This window comes from Podarcis erhardii, assembly GCF_964252035.2.
Source record: "Podarcis erhardii genome assembly, chromosome: 1".
Taxonomy (NCBI): Eukaryota; Metazoa; Chordata; class Lepidosauria; order Squamata; family Lacertidae; genus Podarcis; species Podarcis erhardii.
In genome coordinates, this window is record NC_138497.1 from 111,315,692 (window position 1) to 111,341,331 (window position 25,640).

Here is a 25,640-nt window from a genome sequence, read left to right on the forward strand (position 1 = left end):
TTAATCAGTCAACAGCTGTAACCCTTAGATCGTTTACTTGTGAGCGTTTCCCACACATAGGATTACAGCATAAATCCCAGGTTATAAATAAAAATCAGAATGAGAGAAAGAAAAAGAAAAAAAAGGCATGTCACTTGCTTATCTTCCGCATTTAAAATGGATAGCAAGCTTTTCATTCAAACCAAATCAAAATAAAAGTTAAAATTAAAAATCCAGCATTGTCATGCTTCTCCAAATCAGCACAGAAAAGTCCTATAATTTTTATTGAGATAGCTAGAAAAATATAGTGTGTGTATATGTGACAGCAGATATGTGCACATATATTTGTAATTTGAAAAGTGTGTGCATCAATGTGGTAATTAAATATCATATTTACTTTGTCAGCCAAAAATGGAGCATCAGGTTGAAAGATGCATGAAAATGCTAAATATAAAAAGTGAAATTTTGGAGTGATTTTACCAATGTTTGGGGAACCAGAACTTCTAGCCACGTTGTTTGTATGTTGTAATGATGTTCACGAGACAGAATGTAATCAAATTTATGTACAACCAAGGCAGTGTCAGAATCCATATGGTACCAAAAGTTATAACTTCCTCTTAGTTGTGGAGTAAGATGATTTTTTTATTGGACCTGGCCAGATACAATTAATTCATAGCCAGATAAATGTAGGATCCAGCAAGGTTTTCTGAATATAAAACACACAAAGCAATATATTTTGCACATTCTCCAGACAATTTTCTCTCTCTCTCTCCACTGCTTGTTTTGCAAAAATTATGCTTTAAATTGATTTTGTTAGTATATATAAAAAGGTATTACAAGATGCAGGAGCATTCACAGCTTGACCAACCAAGGATCATTCCCAAGGGATTCCATTCTGTAGACACACTGGCTGGTGCATTAAGAAAAGGCCACCATGCCTGAACTATTTAAAACTTCCTTACATTGTCATCAGTAGCTGGTTTATCTATTATCACCTCTGGCAGAAGCTGTCCAACAGGCGATGTAGGAACAGATGGTCCACCAACCAAGGAAACCACCCCATTGCAATCCACAGTGCTGTGCATCTTCCCATTCACTGGAAACACTGCCAGCATCCTGGATGACCTACTGGCCTGACTAATGTTACTGTTGCGCCGTTCACCATGTCTGCGCGGCACAAAAAGGGAATCTCTTCTGCTATCATTATCTTCAAATGTGCTGTGTTCATCATCAGCAAAGTCATTCTCTGATCCTATATCCTTTGCTCTACCTCTGAAGCTGAAAAGGCTCGTTCTGCTGTTGCGCCTTGGGGAAAACAGGGAGCCACGCATGCTCAGCAAAGACTGCGGAGAAACACAGGAGAACACGGCAGTTAGCTATAGAGCATCTACAGAGGTCCGAAAAAGGATAAGCAAAATGCAGATCCCCACCTCCCTTTACCCGTTGATTCTCAAACACCATGTCAAGTTCCATATTATTATCATTATTATACATTAAATTGGTAGACCCAGTGCTTTTTTCTGGGGGGGACACAGGGGTATACACACCCCTAAACATTTTGTGAATCTAACGGGAGAAGAAACTAAAAATTATTTAAAAGATTAGTTTCTTCTCTAGCACAGTGAATCATCAGTTCCGTTGCTACTCCCAAGGGTGGCCTCATTTCCTGTCACAGTGTTTCCTGAGTCTCAGACAGAAGCGAGCATTTAATGTGTGAAGTAGGAGTTGGAATCTAGCACAGTGATCGGTCAATTCCATTGTTACCACCTCCGATGGCGATGGACACCAAGAGCAAGCAGAGGAATCGGGAAGATGTTAATGCACACAACCTCACGCGAATGTGGAAGTTACTGTGAGCTGTCAGCTGTGTAATATGAGGTAATGCATGTTCTTTGTACTTTGAGGATGATACCCAGCTCTACCTCTCTTTCAAATCAGAACCAGTGAAGGCGGTGAAGGTCCTGTGTGAGTGTCTGGAGGTGGTTGGAGGATGGATGGTGGCTGACAGATTGAGGTTGAATCCTGACATGACAGAAGTACTGTTTTGGGGAGACAGGAGGTGGGCAGGTGTGGAGGACTCCCTGGTCCTGAATGGGATAACTGTGCCCCTGAAGGACCAGGTGTGCAGCCTGGGAGTCATTTTGGACTCACAGCTGTCAATGGAGGCACAGGTCAATTCTGTATCAAGGGCAGCTGTTTACCAGCTCCATCTGGTACATAGGCTGAGACCCTATCTGCCCGCGGACTGTCTCGCCAGAGTGGTGCATGCTCTGGTTATCTCTCGCTTTGACTACTGCAATGCACTCTATGTGGGGCTACCTTTGAAGGTGACCCAGAAACTACAACTAATCCAGAATGCGGCAGCTAGACTGGTGAGTGGGAGTGGCCGCTGAGACCACATAACACCAGTCTTGAAAGACCTACATTGGCTCCCAGTACATTTCTGAGTACAATTCAAAGTGTTGGTGCTGACATTTAAAGCCCTAAACGGCCTCGGTCCAGTATACCTGAAGGAGCGTCTCCACCCCCATTGTTCTGCCCGGACACTGAGGTTCAGCACAGACGGCCTTCTGGTTGTTCCCTCACTGCGAAAAGCCAATTTACAGGGAACCAGGCAGAGGGCCTTCTCGGTAGTGGCGCCCGCCCTGTGGAACGCCCTCCCACCAGATGTCAGAGAGAAAAACAACTACCAGACTTTTAGAAGACACCTGAAAGCAGCCCTGTTCAGGGAAGTTTTTAATGTGTGATATTTTAATGTATTTTAAATCTTTGTTGGAAGCCACCCAGAGTGGCCAGGGAAACCCAGTCAGATGGGCGGGGTATAAATAATAATAATTAATAATAATAATTTTGTCCATTTACCCTTTTCTGTATTGATTTCCCCCAATTTGAACTATAAAATGTTGATTTTCTTGAGTCAAAATGAGAGTACCCCTAAAAATTTTTTTATATAAAAAAGCACTGGGTATACCACATTTATATAGTGCATTTTATTATAAGCAGTCTGCCATGCAAAAGAGGTCATTCTTAGATTAGCAATGCCAGAAGGCAATATACTACAGTTACTACTAAAAGACAGAGAAACGTAATACTCATATACCTGGTGGGGAGAAGAGTGTTTTCGTTCTAGTGTTAGCCTGTTCCCTTCAATAGAGAACCGGCAACCTTTTCTCCTGATGCTATCTTCTGATTCAGATCTATGAAACTCATCTTCGTCCTTTTCTTCTCCTCCAGATTGTTCCCTTTGTTTTCTTTTCTTCCTTCTGTTTCTCCTCTCTTTGGCGCTCTTTGAACTCAACTTGGACGCTTCAGAAGAACTTTCAGAAAGCCCCCCTACGCCGCCGCCTGCGCTCGGATCCTTCGACTCAGCCGATGCCGTCGCTGCTGCTGTCGCCGCTGCCTGCCGTAAAGCATTGGGGGTTTTATTTCGCTGGCCTCATGAAAAGAACAGTGTTTCTAAACTTAAAACACTCGAAACTCCATAAGAAAAGTCCAAGCGTAGATTTAGTTTTATAAAATCAAAATGGTTCTTTTCCTTATACATATTCGGTTTTGTGCCTTATACTCCTCCTTACATGCACCTGCACCGAATTTTATTTATGTGTTTATTTTAGAAAATGTGCACCTTGACTTTTCACCTGAAGGTGCCAAGGCAGCCAACAATACAACCACTCCCCTAATACTCTAATTAAGGTTAAGGTCAAGCCAGGGAGTGTAGTACCCTCTTTCCCTCAAACTACCTGGGCAGGGCTTAAATAGGAAATATATATCAATAAAAACCAGACAAAAATATCAGGTAGATTTCTTTTCACAGTATCTTTTGGGAGCTGGTTGAAACGAAGAAAACACGTTTGAGGCAAGGCAGCTTCCTAAATGATACATTCAGCTAGAATGGTGTTCAATTATTATGTTCAATTATTTCCCATCAGAAATATACCTGAGCTGCTTCTTGTTGCTTTTTCAGCTGTTCCAGCATCTGCTGGAACTCGGCCTCCTTCTGCTCTGCTTCTTCCATGGTGGCTTGGTTCTGCTCATCATAGGCCATGGCAACAACAGCCAAAATCAAGTTGATCAGGTAGAAAGAGCCCAGGAAAATCACCAGGACAAAAAAGATCATGTACGTTTTGCCGGCGGCTCGCAATGTCTAGAGAAAACAATAGGGGTTTTTTATATATATAAAAAAGTAATATATGAGTTTGCAACACCCTTCCCTGTGTGACTCTTGTAAGCCAATACAATATTTGTACTCGGGTTACTTGCACAGGTTTTGTTTTGAAACCAGCATATATGTTAAGCTTTCGCCACAAAAATTATCCTCTCTCACCAGCTGATAAAGGTTTTCCCAGAAGTCCTGAGTCATCAGTCGAAAGAGAGACAGGAAGGCCCAGCTAAACGTATCAAAGCTTGTATAGCCATAGTTTGGGTTTCTACCAGCTTTTATACACACGTATCCTTCGGGACATTGACTGAAAAAGAAAAAAATATATTAGGATGAAAAACAGTCAATCATCAAAGCTAGTGAAATGCCTACTTTGCAATGGATACACATATGGGCATAGCTGAGTGGGTAGGCCCTACCCTGCACAGGAAGTTCCTAACCCAAATTCCTTGCCTTTGTTCCTTCTCTCCCCCTTGCTCCATTGGGACCACCAGCTATCTGCTTTCTTCACATCCATTCAGGATGAGAATTAGATTCTCCGGTAAGGTAAGATTCAAGTCTGGGTTTCCCATTTTTAAAAAATTTGGTCTCTTGCTTCCCATTTCCAATTCGACATATTTAATCAATGACCACAATCAAATTATTTAAAAAGAAGCCTAAATCAGAGCAGATCAAATCCAATTCTCTAGTTCAGGAGTACCCAATGCAGTGCCTTTTGGATGTTTTTGGACTTCCAGCCTCCACCAGCCCTGACCATCATGGCCAGTGGCCAGGGACATTGGGTGCCGTGGTTCAAAAACATCTAGCAAGTGCCACATTGGCTACCCTCCAGCTATACACCATGTCAGGTTATAGTTATCAATTATAAGGTACACAACAATGTTAAAACCTGTTTTTACTTTGTATTTTTAAAGCTTAATGGTAGGAGGTGGTCTTACCCTGCATCAGAACTGTTGCCACAAAGTAATGCATCATTTTGTCCTTCCAGAAAGTAAAAATGACCTGTTTGAAAAAAATAATAATCAAAACATTAGGAGAAAATAACCCAGCAATTTTGAATCATACAGTATAATAATTTTTTTTTTTTATTATTATTATTATTATTATTGCTTTCTGGCTTCATTCTTGGAACCCTTTCACCAACAATTCCAGTGTGAAAAGGGAAAGGGCGGTTGGTGGTGGGTAATCTTACGAGGCTGTCCAAATAGAACGAGGGTATTGAGGGAAGACGTAAAAAGAGGACACCAACAATTTTGCTGGATGTTAAAAATGTCCCAGTTCTATAGAGTAGGCAGAATGAAAAACTGGGTCACTGGAGCCATCACAAATAATATTGCCTTTAGCATGCTCCATTGTTTTGTCCCATAATAAATGGAGGCATCACCAAGTTCATCTCATGATAGCAAGTGGTTAAATTTACCCTTCAGTCTAATTAATGGATCTCTAGCTTGAGTGAATGCATAAGGAATTTAGCCAACTTTTCAGCTCATTGTTACATAAGAATTAAATATGGAGTGCCTTAGAGCATAAAATGAAACTCACTAACTGATTCTTAGATCCTCCAAGAACTCCCTAAGAACTATCTGGGGACCTGACCCATCCCATAGGCTACAAATACCATATTTTTCTGTCAAAACAAAAAATTCCTTCCAGTAGCACCTTAAAGACCAACTAAGTTAGTTCTAGGTATGAGCTTTCGTGTGCATGCACACTTCTTCAGATACTTCTTCAGTCTGCATGCACATGAAAGCTCATACCTAGAACTAACTTAGTTGGTCTTTAAGGTGCTACTGGAGGGAATTTTTTGTTTTGACTATGGCAGACCAACACGGCTACCTATCTGTAACTGAACATATTTTTTCTGTGTCTAAGACTAGGTTTTCCCCCCTAAAAAATAATGCACAAAATTAGGGGGCATCTTATACACGGAGAGTGCTGAGGGTGGATTTTCTTATAGACAGAAAAATACGGTACATGGCTTACACCCAGTTGTTGAATCACAGAGTTAATCGTGACCTCTGTTTCACCATCATCCCTCAACATACCTGGTCCCAAACTTGAAGCAAACAATAAAGAGCAACACTCAATAGCTCAGTTTGCATGTAATAAGCAAATGTGTAGTTTCCTGGAACAGTTTGGGAGTGGGTTTAGTTATTGACCTGATTTTGGGCAGCCAAGGAAAGTTATGGTAAGAAAAGTAAAAACCTTCTGCCCGCTGTTTGTGCACCAGAAACTGTCATGGGCACCACATACAACTGAAAACATAGTAGGGCATCAGGAAAGGCCTCTGAGGGCACCCCTGCTCTGTATGTGGTAATTTCATTCTTTGTGAATGGGGGCATAGCCATGGGTGGCATAAAATTACTACCTACTTTATTTAGAAATGTGTTATTGTCATGGAAGAGTAATGGTCACAATCACCAAAGTGCCAGATGCAACTGTACTAAACCGCTTTCTCTTTGAGGCTGGGTGATTCATCCTAATCAAACCTAGCATGCTACATTTATTTATGATACACAGGCTGTGTCATTCTGCCCTCTACCCTCCTCCCCTCATCTTCTCTGTAGCTATGACTATACTGAAAGAGACACAAATAACCACCCTGATTGTGCTGAGAAGTGCTTTGGCACAAGAGAACCAAGAACATCTATATCCAGTTCCTGAACTCGGTCAGCTGTCTGAGGACATCAGCTAAGGCAGGACAGGATTTGTGCATACACATCAGTGGAGACATCTGGTCTTGGTGAAACATGGATGGTGAAACAGATTCGTCACGCTGTCCAGTGGATGATAAGGCATCACCCACCAAGTGCCAATGTATGGAAAATTGGACTGGATCTAGCACCCACAGCCAATTCCCACCCCTATGGTGACGATATTAGCGTTTTGATGCATGTTTGCGCACATTTTTGGGGGGTTGGAGAACATTGCAAAATTGGGGAAAGTGCAAATTTCAAGAGGATAGCTTTGGCTTGTGTGTTGTTTTGAAAAATACAGATTCACATTAAACCATGAAACCAAACTGAATTTCTTCCCCCATTGCTAAGGACAGGTCATTTTGACCTGCAGCAGCCTGAGAAGTGCGAAAACACAACATAAACCATTTTATTCGCTAAATATACACATAAATTTGATAGTGGTCAAGTCCCCCTCTCCCAAGTGTAAAAGCATATGGACGACAATTTCTATAGTTTTCACTGTTTTCCCACAATTATTGCACCTTTTGGGGTTGGATGGGAAGGCAAGGGTTGTTGAGATGGTACTGTTTACCTCAAAATAGTAATTCTAAGGAACCCGAACAAGATATGGTAAAACATCCCTCTTCCCTGCAAGAAAAGTACAGAAGAGGCTGGTAGGCGGCTTGCCCTCCTACAGCTTAAACAATTGTGTCATTACAAAGTGTGATTAACATGTTCCCAGAAATGATGAGACTATCGATCCCTTTAGGAATTGGAAGCTGGAACCTTTCTTCTCAGTTTCTCCAGGGGATGCCCTTCCGTGCGCTGTGAATTTCATGTTGTCACAGGCATACATTTTAAAATAGAAGCTCTGTGGCTTAAACTGTTGTGATAGTTGCCTCCAAGTGAAATTAAAGAAGGCGAAAAGGGCAAAAAATAGATTTTGGAAGTGCTGCTATTACAAAAAACACACACAAACACACAGTGTGATGTCCTGTTTTTATAAGTGAAGTGGAGAAGTGGCCCATTTCTGGAGCATTTCACAGACTGACATCTTGGTCACCCTTAGTCACTCATGGTGAAATGCACAAAAATTACCAGTACTAAAGAAGTATGTTAACTGTGAAAGAGTAAATAATGATTACAACTTAGCAGTGGAAGGGTGGCGTTTCAGATGCGCTCCTTCTTTGTAATTATTTTTGGGACTTAGGTACCTGAAGGACCACTTCCTCCCATGCAAATGTGGCCACATCTCAAGATCTTCCACCAAGACTCTTCTGTCACTGCAAGTCAGGCTGGTGGCAACAAAGGAGAGTGCTTTTTCCATCAGTGGCACCTATCCTGTTCCATTGTGGCTTGGGCCTCACAGAGGAATCGACGGGCAACTTATTTCAGTAAGGTCACATCAAGTAATGTCTCTTCCATACGATCACATAATGTCTAGTCCTGGTAAGCAGGGTCGTATCAGGCCGAGTCAGGATGATTCGGCAAGCTACATCCAGATTCTGACAGGCGTTATCAGGACCACAGAAAGCTATCTGTGAGCTCTCTTAGCTGGTTCTCCCCTTATTATGGGTCATGAAGGGATGTTGCCCCACTAATGAAGCCACTAGAAGCCTTATGAAATCTGGCAAGGTCTGTTTTGTGGTTGGCCTTCCCTCCTTGAGGGAGCTGGCGGTGCTCTTTAAAGGCACCCTCTCTGATTCTGAAACTCTTGGCTTCTAGAAGGCTGAGGAGATGGAAACCCTAATGGGGGAAAACCAAACTAGAGAAAGTATGTCCCGACTAATGAATAGAAGCAAAAGAATAAAGTTAAGAAAGTATAAAATAAGCATCATGTATTCTATAATAAAATCATGAAAAACTTTACAAAGAATGAATCCATGGTCAATAGACCAAACAGGAATAATCAATCTTAAAAGCAAACAAAAACAATGAAAGCATAAATGATGTTTATTTAGTACCCTGACTTTATTTGTTCTTCTGATGCTATTGGGGAATGGATGGCAGAAGTACCACATCTTCAGGCTGGAAGAGCTCAGGAAGAGGTGCTAAATGTTCATTCCTTCCTGTATCTCTTCCCTACCCCATAACCTTTGCTTGGCTTCTTTGGTAGCCACGGAAGAATCTTAGCTAGGGAACACCCTACCTGAGATCAGTTCTTCACATCACAAGCTGAGAGCAAGATGAAGAGAAAGCATGAGCGCTGTTTGAGACAGCACACTAAGCAAAAACAATGGCTTTGTGCAACAGCAGCAGCTGAACTTAAGGAGAAGTGAAGTGGTCATCATCTCCTCTCCGGAAGTCTGCATGGTTGCACTAAGTCATCGTTTAGTTTAGCATTATGTGTGAATTGGGTCATAATTCAGTCCCTGTGGAATATGGCTTAGGCTGCTGTGTCTAAGTGACCTGATAGAAAAAACTGTAAAAAGGGCTAGCTTCTATTTAGAAAAGCATTAAACTGAGGGGATTTCAACAGCTCCCAACCTCCTTATGTCATGAATACTTACGTCATGGTTATTTAATCCCACACACTGCCATATAATATTATTAATGATAGTACTATTACTATTTAAAATAACAATATAAAATTACATTCTTACTTTCTTCTTGTATGTATGCATTCCAGTCAAACGGCGTGCTATTAAATGTACCATTTTCTCCTAGATTTTCTTCTAATGTGCTATTAAGGTAAGGATCACTTGAATTTGTAGCATTGGCTGGATTCCAATACAAGCATTTATGCCTCAAGTTGCCCATGAACAGCTGGAGCCCTATTAGAGCAAATACACTCAGACAAAATACAGTCAGAATCATTACATCTGACAGCTTCTTCACAGACTGAATGAGGGCTCCCACAATTGTCTTCAGGCCTGAAAGCAGAAGAGCACTGTTAGGAAGATGACAAACACATATTTTAAAAATACAACATACCCCAGTCACAGTCCCTGCCCCCAATAAAAAACCATGCAGAAGCCCAAATAAATGACTTTGATATTTTATGAACTAACAATGGTTCTATTGCTTGTGAAGATGCGTCTTGTGGAGATGAGGTCACTGGAAGTTTATATTTATTGGACTCGTGAATGAAAATGGACTGCACTTAATTCTTGAAAACAACTTGTTTTAATGCCAAAACAAGTGATTTTTAATCATGCTTTTCATTAGCTTCATACAGAAGAAATCTTACCGTACCAAGATTAAACAATTTTACACAGAAAGAAGTGCTACTGAAATCATTGCAACTTGCTTCTGCATAAATATGTTTAGGATCTGGGATTGAAGTGTTAGAGGTGTGGATTTTAAAAGAAAATTGTCAACACTTTTAACCCAACCCTCAACTGGAATTAGCTTTATAACATGTTGCTAAGTAAAAGAGTATATAACATACTAAGACTTAATGGTAAGAAACTGTGGGTGGTTTGGAAAAAGATAATAAATTTCCCATGCGACAACCATGCTATTTTTTTATTTTTTAATCTTACTGTTTTGCGTTCAATAGTGATTCAGATATTTCAACAAGTTCAATTGTGATACAGATATTGGTCTTCGTAAAATTAAAAAAATCCAAGAGCAAATACAGTTTTACAGTATGCAGGTAAAAAACACATGGGTAAAAAAAGGTCACAGTTATGATTATGTTTTCTGTCACAGCTTGACCTCAAAGCTTGACATTATATGATGCAAATCACACAGGCTGTGTATACTGCCGTAATCTCATGCAACAACATGTTAAACGCAAAGGCTGGTTTCAAAAGTAAAAAAGCAAATGGCAAAAAGCAAAGGATCACAATGTTCATTGCTACCGAAACATGAGTCCTGCTTTTTCTCGAGTGAGCAAGCAACGAGGCTTATGGTGAAGGAATGTGTGTGGTTTGAATTTCCATGAAGTCTGAGAGTCAGCCTCTGTGTTTAACCTAGCTCTCACCTGGGATGACTGATATTGTTTTCAATGCCCGGAGAACCCTGAATGTTCTCAACGCTGAGACATTGCCCAGGTCCACAAACTCTGTCACATATCTGCAATAGGGGAGTTCACACACAAACACAATGACAGGATAAAAAGGAACAGTTGGGAGGCACGAGGGACCTAACACCTTACACCACTTACTTCTTACCTGGGATTACAGAAATAGTTTTCAAAGCTCTCAATACTCTGAAAGTTCGAAGAGCTGAAACATTGCCTAGGTTTACAAATTCTGTTATATACCTGTAGAATCAAATCACAGTTATTCAGCATCAAGGCAGATGTTTTGCTACTTACTTGGGGTCTTTCATCAAGATCCCTTGGGTAACTTTAGTGAAAAAAATTAAATAGCGACACTGAGATGTTTACCTTTCACTGCAGTTTGCTTTTCATTAAGGTCTTTCAGCGGTGATTAGATTACATTTAAATGAAAGGGGGGGTGAGCCACAGTGATTTTACTTGGAAAGCTTAACTTTTTAATTAAAGTCATTTGTGAAGAGAAAGGGGAAGGTGTTCCTCTTTTGGTAGGAGGGGAAAATTGCAGGACTTGAAATTACATTCTTTGTCAATAACTTTACTCCTAGTGTTCCATGAATTCCACAATCATTACTAGTTACTTTGCTAGTATTACACCATATATGGATTCACACAAAAACAAACATACAATGCCACTATCCTTATTAAAGATGGGGAAGAACAAACAGCAGATTTTTCTGGAAGATCAACACTGATAATAGTTTGCCACATGAACTTCTTAAGCTGCAAACCCTGATTCATTGTGTGTTATAAGTACCCACAGGACAAAAGAAGAATCTCTAATCTGCTGTGATTTATTTTCTCCAGTCCAGTTGGCTGTAAGCCTGAACATGGGGGTTATATGTTGGCAGCAAAAATAAACTTGTACAGAGAAGTTTCTTCTATATCTATTTGCCTATTCACATTCATATTCCTTGGTGTTGTATAACAGTATTATACTGTTTAACATGCACCAGTCACTAGAAAATTGCATCCAGTCATTAGTCATTGAAGAATCTATTTTCTCCACCCCGATTGAGAAAAGCACATCGTATTACCATAAACAACATAGGTTTTTGTACGCTCTCCATGCAAAAGAAACAAAAAGGGGATGGGCAAGAAAGGAACACAAAACTTACGCAAATGTAATGACAGTGAAATCCAGCCAGTTCCAGGGATCCCGAAGAAAGGTGAAACCATCTATACAAAATCCTCTTGCAAGTATTTTTATAAGTGATTCAAATGTATATATTCCTGTGAATGTATACCTGGGCGAAATAGTCAAAATATTAATTGTTAATTAAAATGTTGTGTTTTTAAATAAACAAATAAATCTGGGCAAACAAATCTTTTTCTAAGACTGTCAAGTCATCATTTGTCTCAGGTATCTGTTGTCAGAGCCATGCTGTCTTTGATCATGGACTTTCCTTTTAGCGACTATAGGACAATGCCTGTCCATAGACCTAGCCCTCTATTGGTTGATCTGTTCCCCTTCTGAACTGTCTAAGCTAGTGGCCGTCACCTCTTGTGGCATAAAGATAATTATACATAGCAGGAAGAAGGGTCCACTGCAACCACTGACAGCCCATTCTCATGAGCGTAAGTCTTCTTTAAGCATTAAACTTACAATTAAGGAAAACATATGAGCACAGACCTGGGCCATGCCAAGTGGCCCATGTGCCTGACATTCAAGTATATAGTACAAAGGCACCTTTGTTCTTAGACTTCCATATTGTGTAGAACCTTAAGCAACAGGGCTTCTAGATTGTACAATGTATGTATGGGTAGAAGCTCCCTCCCTGTGTTCAGATGTTTGTGCTGCATGTGTGGGTGCCAGGAGGAGGGACTACTTGGCACAGCCCAGTTCCCTACATGCTTGCTCTCCTTATCTGTAAGTATAATGGCTGAACAGGCCTTGACTGTGCAAGAAGAGGTGGATCCCCTCCAGCTCTGCACTCCTGTGAGCTCACTGCATCCTAGCCACATTCTACAGGATGCAATCCTTAAATGAGTGGCTGAGAAGTATGAAAACAGCTTCACTACTTTAGCCAATGCCCTGCTGAGCTCAAGTTGGCAGGGCAGAAGTGAGGATGGAGTTGGATGAAGGCTCTTGCATTTCTCAAGCCATTCCTGCTCTCATTTTTTTGATGCATTTATGTTGGAAGGGGAAGAATACATCTAATTTTCCCTCCTGGGGTGGTATTAGGGGCCCAGGAGAGACTTTGGGTCCTTTCGGTCCAAGCTGCTCCCTGGTACCCGCTCCCTAGCACTCCATCCCTTTTGGCCATACCAACACTAGAGCTCTGATATTGGTTGGGCCAGAGCTTCGTTCTACCCGGACACTGAGGTCCAGCGCTGAGGGCCTTCTGGCGGTTCCCTCACTGCAAGAAGCCAAGCTACAGGGAACCAGGCAGAGGGTGTTCTCGGTAGTGGCACCCGCCCTGTGGAACACCCTCCCACCATATGTCAAAGAGAACAACAACTACCAAACTTTTAGAAGACATCTGAAGGCAACCCTGTTCAGGGAAGCTTTTAATGTTTGATGCATTACTGTATTTTAATATTTGGTTGGAAGCTGCCCAGAGTGGCTGGGGAAGCCCAGCCAGATGGGCGGGGTATAAATAAATTATTATTATTATTATTATTATTATTATTATTATTATTATTATTGCTGCAGGGAGAGGGAATCTCTGTCTCTGAGGAATAGATCTGATCTATCTTACGTCCTCTGGAATTCCCTTCCAGGGACCATCAAATTGCACCTTACATCTATCTTAAAAATGGTATTAGCTCCAGTAGAATTCAGTCCACAACAAAGCATGCAAACATACATATTAATAATATTCAACTTACTCTACATTCTTTGTCCAATCAGGAGGGTTACTTAGAGTCATAAATACGCAGTTGGTCAAAATAGTGCACATAATGAGCATGCTGAATAATGTAGATTATATCATTAAGGAACATACAGCGGGAAATCATATAATTATTGATCAACAAAATACAAAATTAATGGGATGTTCTGTTTTTTATTAAATCAATACATCTGTTTAAAAAGCAACTATGGGACAATACATTAACTTCTTATTTTTTTGAAATCCAGGACTATAGTAAATGTAGATAAGGGCAGGCATTATTTAGATAAGGGGAAACAATAGAATTCATTTCCACCATAGACCATTACTCACTCGAGTCAATATTCCTTGGACAGAAATATCTCAGAACCCATATAGATATGCCTCAGGCAGCCACAGCAGAAACTGAGGCCTCTGAAAATTTGTTTTTGTTTTAATTAAAAAATATTGCAAGTAGCACAATCACTAAACGGTCGCAGGTGTAGTGAAAATTCCAATAGCTAAGGTGAATATGAAAAGATATAGAATGACCCCAGTAGAGCTTTCAAATAGTAAGAAAACAAGTGTACTCAATACAGGATGTTAATAGCAAAGTACCGTATTTTTCGCACCATAACACTCACTTTTTTCCGCCTAGAAAGTAATGGGAAATGTCTGTGCGTGTTATGGAGCGAATGCCTACGGATGGCGGGGGGATCTGCTGCAGTCAGCAGAGGATCCATGGTTCCCCTTCCTTCCCTCCTCCGTGGCTCGCTTTGAAACAGCAAAGCGGGAGAAGAGCCGCTGAGTGGGGAGGAGAGAGGGACAGAGAGCCTGCTTCTGCAAAGGAGCAAAGCGGGAGAGGAGAGGAGCCGCTTACACGAGTCCGGAGCTGTTTTTTTCAGTGAGCCAGGGAGGAGGGAGAGAACAGCTCGCTAAATAGCAGCAAATTTTTTCGCAAGCAGGCTCTCTGTCCCTTCTCCTCCCCACTCAGCTGGCTAAATAGTAGCAAAGTTTTTCAGCGAGCCGGGAGGAGGGAGCTGTTTTTTTCAGCGAGCTGGGGAGGAGGGAGAGAATAGCTCGCTAAATAGCAGCAAATTTTTTCGCAAGCAGGCTCTCTGTCCCTTCTCCTCCCCACTCAGCGGGCTAAATAGCAGCAAAGTTTTTCAGCGAGCTGGGGAAGAGGGAGAGAAGCAGAGCCTTTAAAGGAGCAAAGCGGAAGAGGAGAGGAGCCTTCTCTTATACCCCTCTTCTGCATTATTAACAGCATCCTTCTCCACCCACCCCACGCGTGCACCTTGTCCCTTGAGTGCTTTTCCTTCCCTCCCCACTTAAAACGTGGTTACAAAGCACGGATCCACATGGATCCTCAGGATTTTTGCACTGGGTCACCCCAAATTCACCATCAGATCACATAGCATGTCCATGGCTACAGCTTGCACCAAAAAAATCACACACCCACTGTTGCCTGGGGCCGCAGTGGTGCAAAAACGTGGTTACAAAGCACGGATCCACATGGATCCTCAAGATTTTTGCATTGGGCTACCCCAAATTCACCGTCAGATCACATGTCTGTGGCCACAGCATGAACCACAAAAATCATACATCCACTGTTTCGTTTAGAATATTTTTTTTCTTGTTTTCCTCCTCTAAAAACTATGTGCGTGTTATGGTCGGGTGCGTGTTATGGTGCGAAAAATACGGTACTTTGAAAGGGAAAGCTGTGATATACATGCAGCTGCTGTGCAAAACTGGTGCTATACATGGAACTGCAAGTTCCAGCAAAATGAAAGTAGATGCTGAAAGTCACAAACTGGATAGAGTGTGCCAAAAATAGAAGAGTATTTGCATACAACATGGGTAGCTGATGAGGTGCCCTCCGGATGTTGCTGAACTCCAGTTCCCATCATCCCTGACCATTAGCCATGCTGGCAGGGAATGATGGGAACTGGAGTGCAACGACTTCAGTAAGGCGTCATGTTGATTTAGGGTCAGATTTCTTCTGGCTCAAGCTAAAAAATAACAATCCATCTTTAATTAATAAAAACCTAAGAACAAAAAAATAGCCTGCTGGATCAGGCCAATGGGCCATCGAATCCAGCATCCTGTTCTCACAGTGGCCAACCAGATGCCTGTGGGAAACTAGGAAGAAGAATGTTATGTACTGAAGTTCTCACCCTGGGCCAGCAGGGGGATACTGTAGATAGTTATGCAAATAAGGGATTGAAAGTGTCGTTCAGTCATTGTATAGTTTTAGAAAATTGTTACAGTTACGTTGTACTGGAGCTCTATATAAGCAGGCTGACTGAACCCTTCAGTTCAGTTCTGTCCTGGCCTGTGAATAAACAAGAGCTGTTTGAAGAATCGCTGTGTCATCTGATATGTTCACCCACAACTTAACACAGAACATGAGTGCAAGAGCACTCTCCTCTCCTGTGGTTTTCAGCAGCTGGTATTCAGAAGCACTGCTGCTTCCAACAATGGAGGCAGAACATAGTCATCATGACTGGTAGCCATCGATAGCCCTCTAATCCTCTGAAAGCCACTCAAGTTAGCAGCCATCACTGTCTGCTAGGGGACCAAGTTCCGTAGTTTGACTCTGCGCTACAATGTCAAAAGGTCATTGTTTATCCATAGGTAAAGGTACAGGGACCCCTGACCATTAGGTCCCGTCGCGGACGACTCTGGGGTTGCGGCGCTCATCTCGCTTTATTGGCAGAGGGAGCTGGCGTACAGCATCCAGGTTATGGTGAACCAGAGCAGCTCACGGAAATGCCTTTTACCTTCCCGCCGGAGCAGTACCTATTTATCTACTTGCACTTTGACGTGCTTTCAAACTGCTAGGTTGGCAGGAGCTAGGACCGAGCAACAGGAGCTCACCCCGTCGCGGGGATTCGAACCGCCAACCTTCTGATCGGCAAGTCCTAGGCTCTGTGGTTTAACTCACAGCGCCACCCGCATCTATCCATACACAACATAAAACATATGTTTATCCATACACAACATAAAACATGACCACATGATGGCACCACAAACTTTGAATTTCCAAACCAAATATATTTCATTCTACAAACTTAGTTTTCCCTACTAAATTGCATTTTTTTTCTAGCTGCATTTTTTTATCGTATTAGCCAACAGCACAGTGAGGTATATGTGAATAAAATATGGATCCTCACCAGCAAGATACTCCACAACGCAAGGAATATATTGGTCTTACAAAGCATCATTTGATTCTGGATTTTTTTGAGGTAGAGTTTTGTCAACCATGAGAACGGGAAAAGCACAATCTCAACCAGTCGAGCTGACTTTCTGAGCCAGCCGAAAGCAAACTTTTATATTTCATTCAGCCAAGGAGTTTACAAAAAGGAGGAAGCAGGTGTTTAACTTCTTTTCCTCACTGAAATTGGCGAGGCTAAAAAAAAAAGTGTAACGTTGGTTGACTTCTTGAATTAGAATGGTGCAATCTAGCACTGATGGATACAGTGGTATCTCTGGATGCGAACGGGATCCGTTCCAGAGCCCCGTTCGCATCCTGAAGCGAATGCAACCCGCGTCCTCATGTGCACGGGTCACGATTCACCGCTTCCGTGCATGCACATGATGTCATTTTGAGCACCTGTGCATGCGCAAGTGGCGAAACCCGGAAGTAACGTGCTCCGTTACTTCCAGGTCGCCGCAGAGAGCAACCTGAGAATGCTTAACCTGAAGCTACTTCAACCCGAGGTATGACTGTACTTGCGAAATGACAAATTTATGCCGCTTGCATCTACCATTTGCAAAGTGATTAATTCATACAAATCTAAATGCTTTGTAATCTACACTTTCGGTTGTTAAAGCTTATGTATGCCTACTGTGCCAAAACCTTCCCTTCAATATATCAAAAGTTTTCTTTCTTTGTGAAACAGACTTCCATTTTTCTACCACTTTCTCAGGGCACACCAGTCTTATTGGCTGTTACGGTGGGTGGGGCTTATCATAACACTGTGAAGTGGTCATGAGTGACATGTGAGTTTTTCTCTCCATTACACATTTCCCTTGAGCTTTATTTTAAACATGGGAGGCCTGGGAGACTGATTATCAGGAATCTAAGATTGGTGCAGTAACACCTCTTTTTACATTCTTTTGTTGAAATTTGATTGTCAGCAATAATAAAGCAAAGTAGAACAATTTTGTTTCCAGGGGAAGGAGAGTAGGAACTGGCAAGTCTGTCCATTTTGGTTTTTCCCGTTTCTCATTTTTTCCCCCATTCACCACATTTCCACATCAGTTTGTGATTGTTTTTTTAAAAAAGTCTTCATAAAAATACACCAGCATTTTATTACAAATTTATCCCAATACACGTTTGCATGCAATTTTGCCCAAGATAGATATTTTTGCAAAGCAATTTCCGCTAATATAACAGTTCTGTGTTTTATTTTTTACCACGATATCTATTTTTACACACAATTTAGCCCAGTGTATGACGATCATTCCCATTTTAATTAATTACCAGCACTTTACCCTAAAGCAGATTACAATTTAAAATGCAATATTAAAAACAGTTTAAATACTTGCAATTATGCTGCGAGACCTCATTTGTTTTTGTTTTGATGTATAAGGGAATAAGTTATTGTTAAGTATTCAAGCAGGAATTGTAAACTGGACAGCTAAGAGCGAAGGGGAAAGGGAGAAGAAGAACAAGAATTAAATTGGAAAATGTGACATTTAAGCTTAGATATAAGGGTTGAAATGTGAACTGGGATATAAATTTGTAATACGAAGCAGTAAATTGGGGAAAATAGGGACACAGCCAGGAAGAAGAGCAGGAAGTCAACTTTTTGGGAAAAAAACATATTAAATTTGATGTAATTTGGTATTGATTGGTTAAAATTTGGAAGACTAATAAAAACTATTTGGCAAATATATAAATACTTGCAATTACAAAAAACACAACCACAAAATCCAAGGTGGGATTGTTCATGCTACTTGGTTGGAACTGCATTGCAAAATTCAGAAAACTGGAATTTGAAGGAAGGCTGTGTTTTTGTTCTCATATTATTTCAGAAATTGTGGATTAGGTAGACTCACCTTGAAATGTGAACTGTGTTGAATTTCTCCTCCATCCTTACTGGAGAATACAAACCACTGGAGAGATTTGTAAAGTGAAAGGAAGGACACTCACAAACACTTCTTGACCATTTTGGAATGTGGGAAAGTACAACAAATGTCTTACATCCACCCAAGCCATGAGAATTTCTCCCAAAAAAATTCTCTCCCTTTCCTGATTCTGGAATTCAATTTCTTTTGTCATAAAATTGGTAGAGAATGGTTGAAGCGCAGGCGAAGATTTTGGCAAAGCACAGCACTGCATCAGTTGAAAGGCTTACAGTAGTGCAGAACGAATGATACAAATTTATACAATCTGTAGGAAACTCTACTTTAAATCAGTGGTTTATTGTGTAGAGAAAGTCTGCTAGTCTTAGCCAACCTACAACACAATCCTATGCATGTTTACTCAGATGTAAGTTCTATTGTGTGCCTTTCTCCTAGGTAAACGTGATTAGGATTGTAGCTTTAAGAAGGTCTTCCATTGGTGGCTGTTATATGTGCATCTGATTTGTCACTGATGAACCATACCAGGTAAACAAAGCACAGTCATACCTCATGTTACGTTTGCTTCAGGTTGAGCATTTTCAGATTGCGTCCCGTGGCGACCCGGAAGTACTGGAAAGCGTTACTTCTGGGTTTCGCAGCTCACGCATGCGCAGATGCGCAAAATGACATCACACGCATACAGAGAGGCAGAAAATAGTGACCCACGCACACGCAGACATGAGTTGCATTCTGGTCACGTTGCGAGCGGGCCTCTGGAACGGATCCCGTTCGCAACCAGAGGTACCACTGTAATACATTTGGACCACTTCATGACCTAAGAAAAATACTGCTGCTGCTGAACATCCTTCTCTATTTTGACAAAGCATTGGACACAGCATTAACACTAACCACCTGGCCACTCCCCCTCTGATTGGGCTTGCAGTTGGGTGCTTAAATGGTAAGACCAGCATCTTCCAGGATCATGTTCCAAGGATACAACATTTTAAAGGATTTTATCAATGGTGTCATACTACAGTAGCTGAATGGCAGTTCACACCAATTACATAGCACATATAAAGTTCAAAAGGTAATGTGGGTGCCGAAATGACAAAAATGACCGGAAAGCTCAGGAACCAAGAAGACCAAAAGTTTAATAAGGAATGGGAAATTTTTTATAATTTATCTTGGAGGCCACTGTAAACAGATGAAAACATTAGCAGGATTGCAACAACACTTGCAATGTAATGGGTATCATGGAGATAAAGAAGTTATAAAGAAATATGGAGTACTGGAAAAGATGCAGTAGAAAAGATTTAATAACAGAACCCATGGAGGGGAAGGTGAGAAGTCCAGAGATTCAGAGGAATCTCTTAATTGTGGATATGTGTTGTGTTATTTTTATAACTTTATACTTGTAAAATCAAATAAAAATTATTTCAGAAACAAAACAAATCCCCCCCCCCACAAAAGGTAACGTGGGTGGCGCTGTGATCTAAACCACTGAGCCTCTTGGGCTTGCTAATCAGAAGTTCAGTGGTTCGAATCTGAGTGACGGGGTGAGATCCAGTTGCTCTGTCCCAGATTCTGCCAACCTAGCAGTTCGAAAGCATACCAGTGCCAGTAGATAAATAGGTACTGTTGTGGTAGGAAGGTAAACGCCATTTCCATGCACTCTGGTTTCTGTCACGGTGTTCCTTTGCGCCAGAAGCAGTTTAGTCATACTGGCCACAAGACCCAGAAAGCTGTCTGTGGACAAATGTTGGCTCCCTCAGCCTGAAAAGCAAGATGAGCGCCGCACCCCAGTTGCCTTTTGACTGGACTTAACCATTCAAGGGTCCTTTACCTTTACCTTATACATTTCAATGCACGTGCATCTTACCTATGCAGAAGCTCCAATGACAGCTGTCACTGAGGTCAGTGTTAATCAGATTTGTGGGAGCACCGTATGTACAGTAGAGCTTTGATACCCAACTAGAGGAATGGAATAACCTGTGTGCTCCATTTGCTTTAAACTAATCTATTCCATAGGTATTTGTGACAGGGTAGGAAGGTGATTTCAGAAAGTCTTTTGAGAATTTTGATAAGCAAGTTTGAAACCTAATTTTAGACCTAATCATGTAAAATTTGAAACAGGGATGGTCACGAGGAAACCGAAGAACACATTTGTGGATTGCTATCTTATGAAAACAAGTGAACAGTTCCAAAAACAACAACTGGAAAAGGATATGAATGTACCAAAATCTTAATAGATATTTTTCTAATAGGGTTGAAAGGAGTTAAAATGTATAGGGCAGGAGTGGCACTGAATCGGAAAATTGCCTTTCCTCTATTCAATACTATAAAAGTCTGGAAGAAAGAAGAAAAGGTGAGAGCAACTTAAAGTCATGCAGTTCTACAATCATCTTTCATTATTAATTTCCCCCAGTGATTAAAAAAAACCAGTCACTGTGAACACATCCTTTCCTGTCAAATGCTGTATTGTCATAACTTACCTGATAAGCAGGACATTATTTACTATGTAAGAGTATTCGTTGCCCTTTGCAGATGCATTTTCCTCTTCATATTGTTGTTATATCGTTTGTTTGCTGTTCCACTCAAACGCCTTTTGGTAGAAAAGTTAATAGCTGGCTCACATTTTACAATACATTTTGAAGCACCTCTTGCCTTGTGCGTGAAGACCATCTCTGAGAACCTCCTATTGCAGAGGGTCTTATGATGTTGCTGAACTGCACCTATGTAGCCCTCTTCCTACACTTCCTCAGAGATTAACCTGAGAGGTACCCGAGCCATTTGGTATTCTGGACAAACTTGAAGACAACAAATATTTTCCCTCCCATGTACATGAGTATACTGATGTTTCAGTCTTTGGAGGGTTGCATAGGTTTCACTCTTTTACTCCTTAGAATAAGAGCAGAAAGAGCCTCCATTAAGTGTTTGTGCTCTTTTAAAGGATGGGCAGAAACAGCTGCCATTAACTCTTTCTCCTCTGTACTCAAGCGCTCAAATGAATTGGGAAAGGGCTCTTTTTGCTATAGTATTTATTACTTTTTAAGCAACCATCCCAGTTTATCGAAATCCCAAAGCTTTAATCAACTGAATGCTCCAATCATTATAAACTTTTCCCTCCAAGAACCATATTATTTGACTGCTTATGGTGGCAGTTTGGCACAGAGTTGAATTGCCCATTTTGCATGCTGCTCCTTAACAAAACTTAGCTTTAAGAAATCAACCACAACAACTCCAGGGGAATTATTGGATGTAACAGGGAGCAGATATATCAGAAGCCTGAAGTGCCCCCCCTTTTTTTGCACTCTTCATTTGATAAATCAAATTATGTGATGTCTGCTGCCTCTGAGGATACTGTAGCACAATGCTTTGCAATATAACAGACACGACAGCTGGTGATCCACCATGCAAAGTGCCAGGACAAGCAGCCTCTGGGCATACTTAGAGTGCCTTGCTAGAGTTGCCTGCATGGTACTACAAGGAAAGGAAGCCTCTGAATGTACACAGGGTTGTGTTCACTGTTAGTCATACTCAGGGTAGACTCATTCAAATAAAAATGGTTCAGAACCATTAATTTCAATGGCTCTACAATGAGTAGTCAATAGTGGGATGCAACCTAAAGTGGCTTGTCCCCACGGAGAAATGTAGTCACCAAGTCACCTGCATGGTACAAGAGAAGGAAGCCTCTGGGCATGCACTCAGCACAGTAAAAGTAACTGAGCATTAGTTAGTTATGAGCAGACTTCTGGTACATCAATAAATTTGCAGGATTATTTTTTTTAAGGCATGACGTGGACATCAAAAGGGGAGGGAGCAAAGAAACTAATGTGCCCTAGCCACAACCTCTGTGTGTAAATCTGGCAATGATTTAACAGCTGCTCATGCTGTTTACAGAGCATGCAGGTATGGACGCTTGCAAAGCAATGTCTACAAAAGTGCTTTTAAGAAACCCCAAACTGCAGCACTTCAAAGGCTGATGTGTGCGTACACAGCCTGAGGAAGCATCATTTGAGTCAAATGCAATATTGCATATCAACATGAGAAGGCATATGCACCTTCATCGTAATAATAACATGAACATATCTTGCTGAGTTGGGAATTTCCCTTTCCAGTTTCAAAGAGGAGAAACAGGTATGCAGGATAAACAAGCTCATCATCCCCTCTAAAAAGTTTTGCATCTTCCCAACTGGTAGAATTTGTTTCCTCTGTGAAAATGTCCTTGGACAATTTAACAACAGTAATTAGCAATGGAATAACTAACTCAGGAGAATACCTTGCCACAGCTGTTGTTCCTGTGTACATGCAACCAGCAAAGGGGAGGAAATTCATAACTAACCAAAGGAAGGAATGTGTCTTATACTCACTAGGGGTTTTAGATGGCAGTCCTTCCCAGTCCTATCTTGAGTTGCCTAGGACCGAATCTGGGATCTTATGTTAGCACAGTAAGTATTCTATCACTGAACAATTACCCATTGCCGGGTTTATTGTATTGGTTTTCCTAGCTTGTACAGTTTGACTATTTCAAAACAAGTGTCATTTCCCCATAGGATGTCCTTAAAATGTCATGAGAGAATAAGTGCCATGCGCAAGCCAGCATTCCATAGATCAGGTGTGGCCCCCATAACTAGCTGCTTTGTATGTGCATGCCCAGAACATCCTTAACATTATTCCATTTTTTCACAAGGAATCTATTTGATTGGTGTGATTTGACCAAAGCATCTGACCAAGCTGCCTTTTGTTTCAGTGAGCATATTCTTCTTCATTTCAGTTAGACATGCTACCCAGGGAAGGAGCATGATGTGTACCTCACAAGAGGTACTACACCTCTCCTAACATCCCACACCCCACCCCACCCTCAGCTTTCACCTGTGGCTCCTAGAAGCTGTCAACATGTGACAGAGGCCACATCCCAAGAAACGACTTCGACAGGCTGGCTAAACCAGGTAAGGACGGCTGATGGGTCTCAAAACCTCAGTGCGTTGGGGATTTCTCCTGCATGTGAATACAGGCTCCGGCGGATTGAGCAGACAAGACTAACAATGGGTCCAATGGTCAAGAAGGTGGTTTCTGCATGTGCTTCAGAGGGAAATGAGGGGCTGATGGGGCTTGTCAACCTGAGAAGGTAGCCCATCTAGGAGAAGGAAAACTCTGATGCTAAACTTCCACTGCCTTGCAGGATATCTTTGGGAGAAGAGAAGGCTAAGGAGTAAAACCTACACAAATCTGGAGCAGAGTCCATAAGGCAGTTGGACAGTGCCTTGTACACCTCCTTCTGGCAACTCCTGCAGGAGCCAAGCTGGAGCCTAAAGTACTGCTCTGCTTTCCTTTGGACCACATCCATGAGACTGAGAGGTCTTGCCATCTGGATAGCCCAGAACCTCCATACACACTGCCCAGTCTATAATGTATGTTTTTTTTTAAAAAAACTGCTGCTTTTTTTAGATAGATGATAGAGATAGATAGATAGATGATAGATAGATAGATAGATAGATAGATAGATAGATAGATAGCTGTCAACTTTTCCCTTTTTTAAAGGGAAATTCCCTTATTCCGAATAGGATTCCTCACAAGAAAAGGGAAAAGTTGACAGCTATGGATAGATAGATGTAGAATAATTGTTGTCAACAAACAATTCAACCACCCAGCTAATCAATGGTCTCAGAAAATATGAGAAGCTAATAACCAGCCATTTGGTCAATGGAACAGTGTGTGTGTGTGTGTGTGTGTGTGTGTGTGATCACTGTTGTCTCCCGCCAGCTTTTTGCTAGATAATTTTCCAGCAGTGTTGAAATACGAATAGTTTTTGATGTACAGATTGAGAGCAAATGATTAACATCCTTGCAGTGCAATCAGTTGTCCTTACCCAGAAATGCTGGTTTTCAAACCTGGTAGATCACAAGTAACAGAGATCCCAGAAAGACACATGGGGAAATTGTAGGCTGTGTGCCTGACTGCAAGGAAATGGAAAAGGAAAGGGACAGTGTAAAATGCTTGATATGAAACACTCACTTTTTGGTTAAGATAAAATGGGTCCAGGTCTTCCAAGGGAGTAGCCACCATGCCAGGAGGTATGTCTCCATAAATAAATGGCAGTGATTTTCCAGCCTCCAAGTCACTACTGGGCTTTGGGCCATTTTCGTCGTCGTCTTTACGGTCTTGTTTGGACTGCTTAGCCTTCTCTGCAGCAATGCGTTGCTCAATAGCTGCAAGAGACTCTCTAGTGAAGTAGTGGAAGCTGTCAGGTCCTGGTGGTACAAGCACTGGCTGCTCCATCTTTTCATCCTGCTCATTTTAATTACCATTTATTCTCCTGCATAAGGAAGTACTGCATAAGGAAATGGGCAGGGAAGGAAGGAAGGAAGGAAGGAAGGAAGGAAGGAAGGAAGGAAGGAAGGAAGGAAGGAAAAGACGAAGAACAGAAATTACTAAGCAGGGAAGGAACACTTCCTCCACCAACTCTTTTCGATGCAAACAAAACCTTGCAAACAATCGACACTGCTACATTGTTAAAAGGAACTTTCCAAAGAACGTGCCTTTGGATTTCCAAGGCACAATCCTTCAACCCGCCTTGCCAGGGGCGCCGACTTATAAAAAATATTGGGGGGGCGGGGGCCCATACCGACTTATAAAAAATATTGGGGGGGCCCAAGACCTCCAAACCGCTGCTGCTGGGGGAACGAAAGGGGCGAGCCCCGGGCTGCCCCAACCTTAAGTGAACCTGTGAGGGCCCGCCCTTTGCGGCAGCCGATTGGCTGCCGCCGTGGGCGGTGAATATTAATGAGCTAGGGGGAATCCCCGCTTCTCGCGGGGCTGACGCCAGCCCCGCGAGATTGTTGATGGGTCGAGAGCCCGCAACCCCACCCCCTCTCTAGATCGGGAGTGGCTTTGTTTTAACTCATTACTGAATGTATTTTAAAAGGTAACTATCG

The 25,640-nt window shown here is 41.7% G+C and overlaps 1 protein-coding gene across 5 annotated transcripts in view; it reads right to left on the minus strand.

The window, feature by feature from the left end:
* Positions 1–25,640, minus strand: part of LOC309346495 (sodium channel protein type 1 subunit alpha) — a 107,327-nt gene that overhangs the window by 29,400 nt on the left and 52,287 nt on the right. The window contains exons 2-12 of one of the 5 annotated variants that reach the window (XM_081870335.1): positions 24,721–25,036; positions 20,931–21,051; positions 13,652–13,739; positions 11,938–12,066; positions 10,745–10,836; positions 9,420–9,689; positions 5,077–5,140; positions 4,304–4,445; positions 3,917–4,123; positions 3,080–3,379; positions 975–1,322 (exon numbers count right to left, since the gene is read on the minus strand). In XM_081870335.1, the coding sequence (XP_081726461.1) occupies positions 975–1,322; positions 3,080–3,379; positions 3,917–4,123; positions 4,304–4,445; positions 5,077–5,140; positions 9,420–9,689; positions 10,745–10,836; positions 11,938–12,066; positions 13,652–13,739; positions 20,931–21,051; positions 24,721–24,984 (2,025 nt within the window). In that variant the 5' untranslated portion in view covers positions 24,985–25,036. Of the gene's footprint in view, positions 1–941; positions 1,323–3,079; positions 3,380–3,916; positions 4,124–4,303; positions 4,446–5,076; positions 5,141–9,419; positions 9,690–10,744; positions 10,837–10,934; positions 11,027–11,937; positions 12,067–13,651; positions 13,740–20,930; positions 21,052–24,720; positions 25,037–25,640 lie in introns of those variants that run through there. The other 4 variants (XM_081870333.1, XM_081870334.1, XM_081870332.1 and 1 more) reach the window with 4 other exon arrangements.